The sequence below is a fragment of the Dinoponera quadriceps genome, unplaced genomic scaffold (assembly GCF_001313825.1).
Source record: "Dinoponera quadriceps isolate SergipeBrazil2010 unplaced genomic scaffold, ASM131382v1 scaffold1742, whole genome shotgun sequence".
Classification (NCBI taxonomy): Eukaryota; Metazoa; Arthropoda; class Insecta; order Hymenoptera; family Formicidae; genus Dinoponera; species Dinoponera quadriceps.
This window is the reverse complement of record NW_014555803.1, coordinates 57,324-74,317: the sequence shown is the minus strand read 5'-3', so window position 1 is coordinate 74,317 and position 16,994 is coordinate 57,324. Positions and strand designations below refer to the sequence as shown.

The following is a 16,994-nucleotide window of genomic DNA, read 5'->3' as shown; positions in this document are numbered from 1 at the left end:
TGTGACACGCGAGACAGGATCAAAATAACCTAAATCTGAAGAAGAATCCTCTTTGCGCGGCACATAACATTGATTTATATGGCTCGGAGGGATGTGAGAAACGCGCCGGAAGAAGCCGAAAATGAAGACCAAGTCGAGACGCAGCAAGAGTTACGTTTCGTGTCACCTTTACACGCGAAAACAACTCCGGCTGAAACCTGTTGCAAATTTCCGCAAAAGTAGCCGCCCCTGGCGTTTAACCTGGTTATCCGGCTTCTTGCTTGCCGAGGAAGGCCTTTTAACGCTTTGAAATAATAACATCTATACAAACGGATATCAGACGAGCATGCTGCGAAGTTCCGCGTATCGAAATTTAACTTTTACCCTTTAATTCGCTTCTTTTCCCCAGTGAAATGTGGAATATAACAACTATTTACGTTGTTTTGTATTTTATATCTTTCCCTGACTTGGCAAGGCGAGATCAATAAACCGGTGCAAGCGGATAAAATTATTTACAAGCCTCCCTCTCTCTCTCTCTCTCTCTCTCTCTCTCTCTTTCTCTCTCTTTCTCTTTCTTTCTCTCTTTCTCTCTTTCTCTCTCTCTCTTCCTCTTTCTTTCTCCATTTCTCTCTTGTTTAGTTATTTACTGTGTCAGACAATACGCCGGCTGCTTATTCAAAACGACCGCACTAATAGGTTAAGTTAGCACATCGTGTTGGAGAAGATAATTAATATGAACATAATCCGCAAATCCTCTTTGCCAAAAGATTTAACTGAATACCGGGATTTAAATAAAAGTACGGTCTTCCCGCAGGCTCGAAGTTACGTTACGACTACTATTAACGTATATACAACAAATTGGTGATTTCCTCAAGATGTATTGGCGAATTCTTTTTGCCATTTTGTGGCCCATGTTTCTGCTACCTGCCCTCATGATATACAATTATCCGGTGAGTCCTCGAAAATTTGTCGATCGACATTTAAAAAAGCTCGAATTTCAAATGAGATATTTGACCGAATTGCCGGGGTGGCTCACGACGTCTCGAGTTAGGGGAGACCAGGGTTTATTTCTACGCTATATATATTTATATATATATATATACTGGTTAAAGAAAAGATGTGCAAGAAAAGTGTGCAACATTTCATAATATCATGTACATTTTAGTATAAGTCACGTATGTTGGGCAAATATAACACACGTGATTATATAACAAATTTAATATAATATAATATAACATAAATAACATAGTATAATATATGTGATTTATATAATTTCCGATTTTCACCTATATTTTTGCCATCGTGTGGAGCTGATTTAAACTATATATTATTATCATAGCCATCTCATTTGAATCAATTTAAAGTGAAAGATCATTTTGAAGAAAAGAAATTATCCCTAAACAATGTTGCAATAATGATTAACTAAATACAGAAAAAATTAGCTAAAACTACACTAATTTTTATGTCTATGCAGAGAAAAATATTAAACTCAAGTAAATAATCTTAATTAATTACTTCAACATTCCTTAACAAATGAAATAAAATATTTTTTTCTAAGTGAAATATCTCCCAAGTAAATTTCCCAAATAAAATATATAGTTGGTCCAAGTATAAAATTGACTTAATCCAAGTAAAAATTTTCTAAGGAATATTAGAGTAATTATTTATTTAAATTTAGCACTTTATTCCTGTGTACAAAGACATCACGACCAGTGATTTCAATACTAATGGAACAATAAAAATAGAAGTAGGAGAACGTTTATTCACTGTGTTTAACTTTAAAAAAAATATTCATAAGTGTCACATGCAATTATATCATAAGCTATTTCATACACTCAACCAGCAATCAGCAATCTACATTATGGAGAAGAATGTGCTCCTTTATTTATTAAGTGAGATATATAAGTTGCGACAAACTTACTCGTGTGACTCCCAGTTTCCCCTATCTCTTCATCGAGCCTCATTGAAATCGATCCGATTTATTTCGACCTTGCCGGACCTGTTGCGCCCGCAGGAAACCAGGTGCGCCTACATCGTACTGCTGATGGGCGGTTACTGGGTGACCGAGTGCTTGCCGATCGGGATCGCGTCGTTGATACCCGTGGTGCTGTTCCCATCGTTCGGCATCCTTAGCAGCCAGGAGACGTGCGTCTGCTACATAAACGACACCATCATGGTCTTCGTGGGCGGCCTCATTCTCGCGATCGCCACCGAACACTGCAATCTTCATTTGCGGATCGCCCTCGTCGTGATGAAGACGCTCGGTTGTAGCCACGCGAAATTGGTCGGCGGTCTCTGCACCGTGACCACTTTTATATCCATGTGGATCGCTAACGCGGCCGCGACCGCCATGATGGTGCCCATCGCCCTCTCCATTCTCCGTGAGCTGGAAAAGGTTGGTGCGCTTACATTACGATAAATCGCCGCATCAACCCATGCAGCACAGATTTTGAAGGCAAATGTCTTAAAAACGTTCCTACGTCCTAAGGATATCCGCAGGACATTCTTCGGATTAAGTGTGCTGTGTGGGACGTAGATCACGCGGCATTCTGTCGCATCTCGAAGCATCTCCGTACGATTCCCGCTACTGCCCATCGTTCGTAGCCGTTACTGGAGTCTTAGATATAAATAGAGAAGCGACGTTAAATTCAATATATTAAAAGTCGTCCATGTTTTTCTAAAACCTTGGTAGAAAGTTAGCGATTTTGGACATTGCGCTGTCTGGGTCATTGCGTTACGTAAGATGAAGACTCAAAGGAGTTGTTTGCTAAAGGCCGTTTTCATGTCTATTTTTAAAGATGTTTCCCAAAGAAACTGAAAACTTGTAGAAAATTTATAGAAAATTTAGGAGGAAAAGAATTTTAATTATATTTTTAAATATTATATAATATTTTATTTATATTTATTATATATATATTAATATTTATTATTTAAATAAAATATCTCTCCCAATAATTTGTAGCTATTTGTTATAACTTAATACATCAAAAAAAGAATTTGTGTAAATCATGATATCATAAAAATATAATAAAAATAGTATAACTTACGAATAAATATTATATATCGGTATGCACCGTGCGCTCTTAGTCGTAGTCGCTAAGAAAAACTCGCGCTACAGTCATGTGATTCAAACAGCCAATCAAATCTATCCTGTTCAATATCGCTTTTTTATTTATATCTAGGACTCTAGCCGTTACGTTCGCGCGATTGCGCTCGTTCCAGTCGCTATAACGTAATTAGCCGGTTTCGCAGATAGGATCACTCATAGGATCTTGAATTATCTTGCCGTACAGCAAGGACTTGGAAAAGTATTCGATATAAGGGAGGACCCGGAGCATCCGGACGCCGAGCCGTGAGTATCGAGTATGTCGCACAACGCGATTTGTGTTCTTTAACGCCTGTATTAATAGTTGTTACTTGAAATTTGTCTCAAATGAGATATTCAGATTTGAATTCGGAGTTATATGCGAGTTTTTCAATTATAAATAGTGTTTTCAGATATATAATGTCAAGTATATCATACAATTCAACTGAAAACCTCAAATCTAACTTTGAATGAAAACCTGAATAGAGAGAAAGCACCAAAACTGACATACCATTTTTGGTTTTGGTTTTTTGGCCTCATTGAAGTTTTAAAATTAAAATTTATATGTATACATGCAAACCAGCAACACTTTCCTATCAAAATATGTAATAGTCTTATGAAAATTATTATATATTTCCTTGCAAATAATTATTTGTTAAGATTTTTAAAGATTAACATTTCTGGAAATTAGGCTTCAAAACTGACATACCTATGATATACATATTGAAAATTATCAAAAAAAAAATAAAAGCACTGAATTTATTTTATATTTTATTATTTTATACTTTTATTATTCTTATATGCTATTTTTAGTCTTGCATATTTTTTATTATTAGGAATACTCATAAGTAATGTTATTTTTTTCAGATTAAATAAACATTGCCACCTTGTTCATGCGCGTGATTTATTATTACATAACTTATATACTAATTAAATTTATTGACATTTAATGTGTTTATTGTGAAATTTTGAAAGAATTTGAATTACCGTTAAGAATGGAAGGCCAAAGTGTGAATAAAGTATATATTAGACATTTGATGCTTTACGAGTTTCGAAAAGTTAACAATGCCATTAATGCCACAAGCACCATTAATTCTATTTATCCTAGTACCTTGGATATTAGAACGTGTCAGCGTTGGTTTAAAAAATTAAAAGTTGATGATTTCAATCTTTTCGACGGACCAAAATTTGGAAGACCTATTGAATTTGACAAACATCTTGTGTTGGCTGAAATTAAAGCTAATTCAAAGCAAACCATTCAAGAATTAGCGACAAGGCTTAAAACATCATGGTCATCATGTTAAATAAAATAAAATTTTGTCTAAGTATCAAAAAGAGCGACATTACTTATAGGTACCCCTGATATATAGAAAAGGATTTCTTAATTTCTTTCTGATAATATTGAAAGGCAAACAAAAACAGAGGAAAATCAGTCACTGGCAGCTGTATTTTGTAAAATGATATTTTAAAGCAAAGTTCAAGTATGTCTGTTGAAAGACCAATAAACTCAGGTATGTCGGTTTATAGAACAACCTAATCTCTAACTTGTGGAATTTAGTGACAGAGGATAAAAATTGGCATAAAATGATACAAGGTAATTTAGAAAGTTCAAAACTCACTATAAAATAGCATTAGGTTATGTAAATGAATTGTTTACCGCTGATTTATTTTAATTTTTATAAAATGACACAAAAACTTCAGTACAACGAAAAATCAAATTCTAATAACCGAACGCGCTTGCAAACAGAAACTGCCTTCAACTCCAACTACTATATACAGTAAACAAAGATCATATTCTATCCGACAGAAGTTTAGTATTTTGCAGCTGAGAAACAGGAGTATATCAGCTTTATCATATTTATATCAGTTATGATGTTTTCCTTGTATGTGACATTCCTTTCATGTGACATGAGTTTCAAGTGACAACGATTAATACGGACCTAAGGTTCATGTAGTAAAATTCTATTCGAGAAATAGAATGACAGCTATGTCATTTGAATTTGAGTAATTTTTTATTCATATAGAACGAGTTCTCCACTCTGAATCGTTGAGTGAATATCTTTACTCAAAATTGAAAAGTGAATCCAATATTTTCCATTGTCACGAATTTATTTAAAGCGGTTGAAACCTCATACGGAGTTAGAATACACTCTAAATTTGAATGGAATATTTATTCTTATGATTCAAGGTGGCAACGTTTTTGTTATCGTTACAAGTGAATTTTCACTTGATTTCGGTGAGACTTTACTCCAAGAAACTTGGAGAGTAGACGACGATACACAGTCAATATATATTATCATCAATAAATAAAGTATCTCAAACATCGCGACTTTAATTTTACTGAGAGTTTCTCTGAAAAATTTAGAATTAATGTTTTATTATAATGAAAATGTCAAGATATTAATAATTTCCGAGATATAAGTGATCGAAAAAATAGTTTTCCGTAAACAAACCTTAGACAATAAAATGGATAACGAAATTATTTTCTTCGATTTATTTTAAATAGGCTTTGCTTTAACAGAATTTTATTCAGGACTAACTATACAGATATGTTGAAAATTAAAAATTCACTATGAATAATGACCTCCCTTGACATTTTTAACGAGAAAAAATTTTCTTCAAATGGCTCAGAGAAGCCATTTTCTTAGCAAAATTAAAGTCAGAATTTATTTAATAAATAAGCTTGATAAATCTACGAAATATATTAAATTAAAGCCATATTGAACTTGGCATGGATTGTTTAATATTATAATAATGAGACCTACACAATCATCGTAAATAGTAAAATTTAAATCCAAGTCAAATCTTTATTTATATAATCAAATTATCCAAATGATTATATAAATAAAGATTTATAATTAACATTAAACGATTCATGCTCAGCTTAGCTCAATACAGCCATAATTTAATATATTTTAAAGTCAAGGTGTCTGGGACATCTTGTATAGGGTGTTTCATTTACATATAGAGCAGTATGCCGGGTTACTGCTGCAGGAACACGCGTGAGAGAAAGGCCTACACAGAGAAAAAGATAGAGATAAATAGATAGATAAATAGAGAGAGAGAGAGAGAGAGAGATCCTACAGCGGTAACCCGACATACTGCTCTTTTTGTAAATGAAATACTCTATTATCAATAATTCAATTAGGTCAGTCATCATAACTGTCTAAACTATTCGTCAAGCAAGATCGAATCAAACTCTATTGAAACAAGTTCGGACAATTATTTGTGCCGATGCGTTGTGTTAGAGAAGGATTTCTCGTCGCAGGGATATAAAACCGACGAAGGTGACGAAGGCTTACCTGTTCGCGGCGGCGTACGCGTCGACCTTCGGAGGCACCGGGACAATCGTCGGAACCCCAACGAATCTCGCCTTCAAAGGTATCTACGAGGTCAACTTTCCCGAAGCCGAGCCGATCGCTTTCGGCGCCTGGATAGTTGCTTCGTTCCCGCAAATGGCCGTGAACTCATTTCTCTTGTGGATGTATCTGCGAGTTGCTTTCCTGGGGTACCTGAGGCCGCGCAGCAAAGACGCGGAGATGGCGAGGATCGGCGAAGAAGGCGAGGCCATCGCGAATCAAGTTCGGAACGTTGATCCTTCCCACGCTTCTGTCGATTTTCTCGGATTGATTATAATTATTACTTGTGTCGGTTAAACATGAATTTTGAGATAGATGTAGCCAAGTGTTCTGAGAGAGGAAATACGTGTACAAAAAAAAATTTGTATCAATTCAAAACTCATATTCTCATGTACAAGCAAGAATATATAATCTAACCTAGATAGAACGATAGAAAAATGAAACTTGCTTACACATGAAGAAATTTTATATAGCCTTACAAAAATGTTTCACTGTTTTTAGTCCGCGAAAACTGTTGGTTTGGCTAATGAAAGTGTGCATTCGGCTGAATGACCCCCGTTTTAAGGTTAGGAAAAAGTATTTTGCTGTAACAACGAGCGATTATAGCGGATTGCATTCGAATGTATCCGAATGATATTAATGTACTATTATTAATACAGTATTGTGTAAATTTGAGGTACGTGAACGTATGTTCAGTTACAAGTACAACATACATGTTTAACACTCACAAGAGTTCACATTGCACATTTTGAAATAGCATGAAATGTAAATGGATTCTTTAAGACTCTGGAGTAGTCAGCCAAAAACTCTGTATTGGCACACGGATAAAAAGAATATTCTTATTNGAAGCAGAGAGACGTCGAACGGCGTCTTGTCACGTGTGAACAGCTGCTTCAACGACTAAAAAATAAAGGTTTCATACATCGTATTGTGACTGGTGATGAGAAGTGGATATACTACAGTAATCCCAAGCGTAAAAAATCGTGGGTTAAGCCCGGCGAAGCAGTAGCATCAACGCCAAAGCGGAATATCCACGGTTCCAAGCTCATGTGCATTTGGTGGGATCAGCTGGGGGTAGTGTATTACGAGCTGCTCCAACCCAACCAAACCATCACAGGAGATCTCTATGGACGACAATTGATGCGTTTGAGCCGAGCATTGAAAGAAAAACGGCCGCAATATGAGCAAAGACACAATAAGGTGATTTTGCTGCATGATAACGCTCGCCGCATGTCGCGTCACCGTTCAAAACATACCTGGAAACGTTGAAATGGGAAGGACCCCACCCGTCGTACTCTCCAGACAGTGCGCCTTCTTATTACTATTTATTTCGATCGCTGACTAACGGCCTGGCTGAGCAGCACTTTACTTCGCATGAAGAAACGAAAAAATGGATCGATTCGTGGATAGCCGCAAAAGAAGTGTCGTTTTTTCGACGTGGAATTCTAATGCTGCCAGAAAGATGGGAAAAAGTAGTCTCCAGCAATGGGCAATATTTTAATTGACTTGTTTTTTATTATTTTTTTTAAATAAAGGATTTATTTTCACAAAAAACGGCGAGAACTTATTCACACTCCCAATACAAGCATTCGATGCGCTTCAGCTGCACTTTTCTTCCAATTAAAGCAGAAAATTAAAACCTCCCGCAAATGCTGCTTAGTTAACACAAAATTTGACATATTCAACACAGTAAAAAACAGGGGTTTTGTATGAAACTCAAAGCGATATAAACTGAATATTATTGATAGACGTCTAACCTCTCTGAAACCACCGAAATCAGCTGTCACTATGAAACATTCATAACAGCCAGAGCCATCTTTTGAAAACGGACCGAACTAATTTGTACTCCCAATAGAAATCAGGTCTTACATTTAAGACCGTCTTAGATTAGATCATATTCAGATAATTATTTTTGAATAACGAAAATATTATATTTTTAGTGAAACTATATGGAATTTCTTCGCAAGCAAATTTTCTATTCAACATTATATAAACTTAGTTCAACATGTACATGTTGAGAATACGATCTTCTCAAAATAAGAATATTCTTTTTTTCCGTGTGGGAGCATATTTTCTACTACTTTCAACACTATAAAATGTGTATCATGTGTTTTCCTACATGAATAGAGCCTTATTTCATACATTTTTTATGGCTATTTATTAACTGTCAGAAGAGAAAAGGGGAAAAGATTTCATCCATTTTCACAAATGTCTACGAGCGATTTCAAGTGTTGTTTTATCCAATTATCTCTTTATTTGCAAATTGCACGCAAATATTTCTCAACGTGCTATTTTTCGCCTATGACGTGATGAATTCAACATAGTCGCAGCAACTATTCCGGAACCTTAACATGCTTCTTTCTGCATTGAAATAAAAGAAGAACGTATTAACATGCTGCTACTCATCAGCTGAAAAATAGGCAATCTTCTCAAAAATACTCATGCATACTCAAGTATACTCGTCATGTTCCTTCGTTTAATGAACTACCCATATCTGAGAGTGCAAGAAACTAACATAAAAACGATGGAACGGGTTAAAAAAAGACCATGTGAAAAGTAAAAGCAGTGAAGTAAAAGCAGTGTTTTTGTAAAGGATAGTTTCACTAAAAATCATATTCTTGTGTGTTATTCAAGAATAATTTTCATGAATTAAAAAGAAAAAATATTAGAAAGAACTTAATTTTTAAATTAAGAATTGTATCAGTTTGAAAATATCGTTTATTCTATCCAATATTTTTCCCTACTAATTCATGAAAATTATTCTTGAATAACAAGAATATGATATTTCTGGTGGGATTATATGGAATTTTATATAGAATTTCTTCATATATAAGCAAGATTTATCTTCATATATAAGCAAGATTTATCTTCATATAAATTTATATATATTCTTGTTTATATATGAGAATGAGTCATAAATTAATACTAATTTTTTTTACGTGTGGATTCTCGTAGGTAATCAGTCAGCGTCTCAAAGATCTGGGCCCTATAACGTTTCATGAGGTCTCCGTCGCGTTGCTTTTCGTCGGATGCGTGTTTCTGTGGGTGTTTAGAGCTCCCGGATTTGTTGTCGGATGGTCCGAGGTGTTAACGGATATGTGAGTACCCGAGAAATTTTCCAGTAGCACAGAATAACGTGTATAAGCTTCTTAAAGTATATTATCATAAGAAATGGACATTAAGGGTTAGTAAGAGCCGATCATGGTTGTTTGCAAGAATAAATTTCTGGCTGAAGTAGTACTCGTGCGGCACAAATTAGTTGAGTAACCATTGCCCAACGCTTGGCCAATATTGAATAACGGTTAGCCATCCAATTTGTACTGCACGAGTATTCTTCGTAATTTTAAGGGAATCAGGTGAATGCAGAATTGAAATAATAATCAGAAAAAGAGATAATAGAGTTATTAATAATCGGGATAGGTTAATATGGAAGAGTGATTCTCCGCGTAGGTTGAATTCATCAAATCGTTTCAATAAGCGTGTCATCACATTGGGTGCGTTCGGAGATACTATTAGCGCTATAAACGCAAATATTCCTAACGCTGTTCGTGAAGCCAATAGCATGGAAGCGAGTTCAAGAACGGCATTAGCGTAAACATAAAATGAGACAAGTATATTTTGTCTCACTCTAACTTATTGCATCAGTTCAGCAGTGCAACTAAAAAAAAACGGACTTATTACTGCGTTGCACTGTCGTTTTGCATCTTCTACTATTTTTCCTCGAGTTAGCTTAAAATGTTTTTAGATTAAATCAAATATCGCAGTTTAAACTCATCTTCAGTCTCAACATACCGAAACTTTATTTCCACGTAACTGTCCATTATGTACGAGAATAATAGTAAAATAATGAAATACGATGTACTCGTATTATAAGATATTTGTGTGAAGAAGCTATGATACACAATGTTGTGCAGTTCTGGGCGTTCACGGAGTCTGCAAATGCTAACATTACTATTACACCCCGGAAGGAATAGCGTTTATAGCGCGCAGCTATGACATAGCACACCAGTGACGTCACGATTGTGTTTGTTAACACTATCTTCTAGTTCCGCGAACAGTCTTTAGCGCTAATAGCATCCCCCCGAACGCACCCCTTGTCAAACGTTTCATCCATCCATAATTTGAATTTATTCTCGCATTAACAATCGTTTTTCGACTCTTATTAGCGTATTGAGAGAAATTATAACCCTTTTTGGTTTTAACCATAAGAATAGTAGTAGCAATATAAACATAAAGTTATTATTTCTACAGTATTATTTACTAGGAAAATGGCTCTCCTAACTATAATTCTTTTATTATTAAAGCTTTTTTACTCAGTGCGGTGTCTTTTTTTAATGTCGTTTTAGAATTAAATTCAATCAAATTGAGCAGATTTTTATCGGAATAGCGTTTTTAATTTAAATAACGCTTTTAGAATTAAATTCAATTAAATTAAATACCGTTTCTCGATTCAAATAACGTTTTTACAATTAAATTAAATCAAATCTCCCTTTCCTTCTTTCTTCCCCCCCCTCTCTCTCTCTCTCTCTCTCTCTCTCTCTCTCTCTCTCTCTCTCTCTTTCTCTCACCTCCTTTCTCTCTCACCCCCTCCCTCACACTCTCTCTTATTTTCTATTCACAAATTTTTCGATTTGGTGCCCATCGAATCGATATTTCGGCGTTTTCAGTCGAAAAGAGACCCCTTCCGAATTTTTCGCAAAATACCTCAAGCGTGAAATTCGATGGCGAATATTTTGTATTTCTCGCGATTAACTATCTCAGCTCACTCACAACTGACTCACGACGACCTGCCGCAGGAACTTGGGGGACTCGGTGCCCGCGATTTTCGCGTGCGTATTAATGTTCCTTATCCCGAAGGACCCGGCCTTCGTGCACTTCTGCAGCAAGGATCGTAAGAAGCCTTAAGATGCGATTACGAAGCCAACGGGGACGCGACTCGAGCGGCAAGTTACTTACCGAGCCCTCATTGAGGGAAGTAAAGCGCGAGCGGTTGGCTGCTCGATTCACTTCCCCGGTAGCTTCGTGCGAAGTTTGCATCAGTGATCGCGAAATTTCGCCGGATCGCAGCGTCCAAGAGACCGACCGAGCCATCCGAGGGTCTAATAACCTGGGATGTCATCCGGACGAAAATGCCGTGGCGGCTGGTGTTTCTGTTGGGCAGCGGGTTCGCCATTTCGAAAGCCAGCACCGTCTCGGGCCTCGCTATAAGAATAGGACAATCTCTGGTGCCCTTGAAAGAGCTACCTCCGATATTGATGTTGGCCGTCGTCATGGTATTCGTCAACACGGTAACAGAGTTCACGTCGAACGTCGGCACAGCGAACATACTTCTGCCCATCGTCGCTCACATGGTGAGAACTCGTGCAAACTCTCGCAACTGTAGTTTAGGCTCGGGAAAATTTCGTTTTCTTCCGCGAATTTTTTCGGTTTCTTTTCTAAGAGTAAAAAAATTTACGCGTGCCCGATTAAAACTTGCCGCATTTACCTGTTTTCATAAAGAAGATAATTGGGTGCACTTAACTGAAGTTAAATGATATGTTAACGTGTTATATGTTAAACGATAACAGTTCACACATTATTTTCAAAGAATTACAACTGTGAATATATTGTGAACAAATATATAATATATAATATATAATATAATGTTATTAATGTGTATAATTTTTTAAACCTGTCTAGTAAGAAATAATTACTAGGTGACCCATATAAAGTGATACAGACTAATATTTCGAAAGAAATATATTATATCCGAAAAAAAGTTTAAGACAAAAATTTTAAAATTTTGTAGGAGATATAAAATGGTTATACTATTATGTTATTAAACTATTTTTTTAAACATTATTTCAAGATCAACTTTAATTTTTTTTAATGGAATCATATAGTTTTTTAACATAAATTAATTTCTCCGCTTATTTTACACATAAAAGTATTAGGGTAAAATTGTCGGAAAATATATATATATATATTTTTTTTTCTGAGATATTTCACATTTTATCCTGATATTTTTTGATATAAGACATGAATATATCTCATAATTTATTTACTTTTCGATAATTTCATCCTAATATTTCTGTACATAGAATTAAAAGTGAATTTCATCGTTACAAGAAAAATATAGAAAAACCTTAAACAAAATTCCGTTGCATTTTGTAGATTCATTGATGCACCAATATGTAAAAATTAATATAAATCTCCCGTCATTTAACGTACGAAAGCATTAAGATAAGATGGTTCGACTTTCAAATCACTTTGCGCACTGTTTTTTAAGAAAATCTTTGTCGAGTACCCTTCATAATTATTCACAAAAGATAGAAGGAAAAATTAAAATTATAATAAAAATAAGATTACTTAACTTCTTGGATCACATTAATATAAAGGACATTATAAAGATTATTCAGCATATCATTTAATTAAACAAAAAACAATTTTTTGCAAGAAACCATTTTCCCTTGAATTCTTTCCAGTGATTAAAAAATCGTTTTTTTTTCAATTATATTCGTGACTGACTCCTGTCGCTCACCCTCCCGTTTACCCATTTCTTAAAGTGCTCGGCGATGGAGATCCACCCACTGTACCTGATGATGCCGGTGACTCTGATGTGTTCGTACGCCTTTAGGCTACCGGTCGCCACGCCGCCGAACGCGATCATAAACGTCACGGGGCACGTGCCAACCACCGCACTCATAGCAACCGGATGCTTCCCAGCGATCTACAGTGTGTTAGTGCAAGTTGTCTTCTTTCCTACCTGGGGAGTTTTCATCTACGGTATCAGGGATTTTCCGGACTGGGCTCGAAAGTCGTGATCCGGTTTGCAGCGCGCAATGACCTGCACGGAGAAAAATAATTCAGGGGGACAGCAAATTTTCTGCTGTCGTATAGTAAATAAGTAAATATATAAATTTATAAATGCAGATATACAAATGTAATATGCGAACTCACGAAATGCGACAGATAAAAAGACTCGTTATAGCCGATTACTATTATCGACAACGTTATATGTGCACGGAGAAAAATAATTCAAAGGGACGACAAATCTTAATATTGCCGTAACAAATAAATAAATATACAGGATGTTTTTAAGTATTCCGCTCAATATTTTAGGAATCGATTTTTGAAGTCATTTTATGAAGAAATAAAAGTAATTCATATGAAGTTGCCTTTGTAAAATGACCTCAAAAATCAACCACTAAAATATTGGACGAATATTATAGTTAAGAAACACCCTGTGTATTTATTTATCTGTTACAACAGTATTAATATTTACTGTTTTCCTGAATTATTTTTCTCCGTGCATATGTAACGTTGTTAATAGTAATCGACGGCGATAAGTTTTTTTATCTGTCGTATTTCGCGAGTTGCAATCATAATTACGTTATGAAGATATAGTTAACAAGTTGCGATTAAAATAAATGAAATGTATGAAATAATTATTGCATTATAAATAAACTTGGAATATTATGCAATTTTGTTACCAGTAATATTTATGTGTTTGAAATTTAATAATAAATGACGAATAAATAAATGATAATAAACAGCCATTATATCGCTCTACAGTGAAAAGAATCTAATTCGTATTATGACTTACGGCCACGATAAATCCGTCTTCGCCTCTGTTTAGTAGCTTTACATTCAGTCTGCCAATCCAACCCGTCAGCGCCGCCAGTTTTCGTTATACGCATTTCGCCTTCCAGAAAGCCAGCAGTCTGCGAGGGTGTGTCGTTTTGTTGCAACATTGTTTCTCATTCTTCGTAATTTACCCGGTCTTTGGTGAATCACACCGACGCTGACGACTACGGACTTGCGTAGGGACGTAGCTAGAAAAAATGGGAGAAAAAATCCCAGATAACGAAAAACATCCACGAGTTCGGAGCCGGAGATGGACGAGTTGTTTTCAAGGAATATTGAAACAAGTTGTTAAATAAATATTAAATTATTCATCTTTTGACTAGCAAATTAAATTTCGCAAAACTACTTAAACTGACAAAATAGGGCTTTAATCAATGCCACAAAAATTTTGCGTCTTAAGGTTTTCGAGGTCACTGTTTACGAATATGAAGCCAAAATGTTTATCTAAAATCTATAAAGTAACAAATACTGAAATAATGAATAAATATAATTTATAATGATAAATTATATAATATATAGATAAAATACTTCGTATTTTGGTTATCTATGTTGATTTGAGGACTCGCCAATTTGGATTTTTATTCTTAAAATTTTTTATTGGAAAGAGCGACCTCAAAAATCCCAAAATATAACATTTCAAAATTTTTATAAAATTTTTACATTTTTTAGATCGGCTATATAATATATTCATTATCTTGAATTTTGAATTTTAAAATTTGCTATTGAATTGAGCATTCCCGAAAACCTAAATCTTTAAATACCCAATTTTAGAAATATTAAATTACGAGAAATATCAAAATGTATGTATCCCTATAAGTGTATAATATTATTTAATATTAACTAATATTTCTGGAATATTAATAGATGGTTATATATTCACTCCTAATAATATTTAAAAAATAANTATATATATATATATATAAATTATAGTTTTTTTATTTCAAATGTTTTTTTATTTCAAATGTATTGCAATATCAATTGTTTTATTATATAAATAAAGTCGAAATAATTTTGTGTAAAAATACGCATTTTATACTAAAAAATTATATATTTTTTTTAAATATTATTATGATTATTTTTTTTAATATTCTAAAAATATTTATATAAGATGTCAAGAATATTATGTGAAATGGACATATATAATATCATTAGAATATTTCTATAATATTAAAAAAATATTACATAACATTCTTTGAATATTATAAGAATATTATTTCAACATTTAATAATATTCATATAATATTCTAGGAATTATAGGGATTATTTCTGCCAGTCAAGGGGTTAAACGTATGATGTGCAATTACGCGTGGTGGAGAGGGTAACGGCAGTAGATTGTCTCGCAATGTCAATTTTGCACATTGTCAATTGAGATTGAGATTAAGTCGCTAATATATTTCGCAGATAATCATTTCGTTGGTCGAATTATTTTCAACACATATTCTGTGAATTATTTTTCACAAAAAGGACACTTGAATTTTAAATAATATGGCCGATGCAGTGCAGGAGTAAGTCCAAAGCGAAAGCTTAATGTCTTATTTGAAACTTGACTTTGATCTGTTTTTCATAACCTTATGTGTAGGATTTGTTTTATTGCACATTCGTAAAATTATGATTCTAAAAAACTTACGTTTGTTTAACTTATTATGTTATGAATTTCGAAAGAATCCAACCTAAAAAATTACACTTATATCGTGACTTTACGAAAATGAGAAACTTAAAAGCTTTGCGATTAGGGTTGTGACCACCACCAAGCTGAAATTGACGTGGCGATTCCTGAAAATCTATGCCAAAATTATATTTGCTCTCATTTGGGCTATCTTCCTCACACCTTTACTCTTCATGTGCGGCTCTTCGGTATTCTTTCATCTCTTATTGATTCCCTTAATTCTTAAGTTCCACATTTATGGTTTGACAGAAACGATCAATCGTTTCCTCATCTTTGTGATTTTCTGATATAATACCTTTCTCATATCTTTCCTTATAATTTGTAATATTTCGATATTCTCTACCTTTATCTCTTATTAGTTCTTTTAATTTTTAAGTCTCACATTCAAAACTTGACAGAAACGATGGATCGTTTTTTCAATTTCATGATCTTCCGGATGAGTTTATTTATATTCTTCTTTGTGATTGATGACTGTTTAGTATTTTCTTCCTTATTTTTTAACAGATTTTTAAATTTGTAAATTCGATATTTTAAGCTCGACGGAACTATTTCAAAAATATTTTATTGCTTTTATTCCTCATATGACCTGTTTTTGGTCCTTTTTTAAGCAGTTCTATCATTTTTTTGTTTGTTTCTTGTATTCTCAGACACGTGCAGTCTTTAAGCAAAAAAATATGACGAGTATACGCGAATATACATAAATATTTTTGAGGAGATTGACAATCTTTGATACTTGTTTTATAGCTAATGAGTAAAAGTACATTAATACGTTATTATATATGTTACTCAGTTTCGTTTCAATATGAAAATAAGCACATTAAAAAGTTGTAAATTTATTCATGGTATTTCAAAATATGCAATGTGAATATTTGTGAATATTGAACAAGGATTTTATACTTGTAGTTGAATGTAGATTTACATACTTTAAATTTACACAGCACTGTACGTGTTTACTCAAAAATATTTAACGTTCATATCATTCGGATATACAATTTGCTGTAAATATTCGTTGTTATGCAAAACCTCTTTTCGACTTAAAAATAAGATATAAATACTCAGTTGAATGTACGCTTTTACTACACAAAATCTAAAATCGGTGAAATATATTACGCACAAGAATTAGAGGAGCACTTGACACTTCCTTAAAAAATAGGCAAGATTCAAGTAGCTGCATCATCATCAAAAATTATCCAAATCCAAATTTAATAAAAGGATTTTAAAGTTTGAAGTTTCTATTTGCGAATGACCTCTACTGTTTTTTTGGTTCTTTTAATTTTAG

The 16,994-nt window shown here is 34.0% G+C and overlaps 1 protein-coding gene across 1 annotated transcript in view; it reads left to right on the top strand.

The window, feature by feature from the left end:
• Positions 1 to 78: 78 nt before the first annotated feature.
• The window catches only part of LOC106745433, a 28,629-nt gene continuing 11,713 nt past the window's right edge, over positions 79 to 16,994 (top strand). Inside the window, 10 exon segments of the mRNA XM_014621026.1 lie at positions 79 to 218; positions 794 to 929; positions 1,994 to 2,374; positions 3,273 to 3,331; positions 6,333 to 6,654; positions 9,379 to 9,521; positions 11,220 to 11,314; positions 11,491 to 11,774; positions 12,969 to 13,222; positions 15,783 to 15,903. Coding sequence (XP_014476512.1) covers positions 79 to 218; positions 794 to 929; positions 1,994 to 2,374; positions 3,273 to 3,331; positions 6,333 to 6,654; positions 9,379 to 9,521; positions 11,220 to 11,314; positions 11,491 to 11,774; positions 12,969 to 13,222; positions 15,783 to 15,903 — 1,935 coding nt within the window.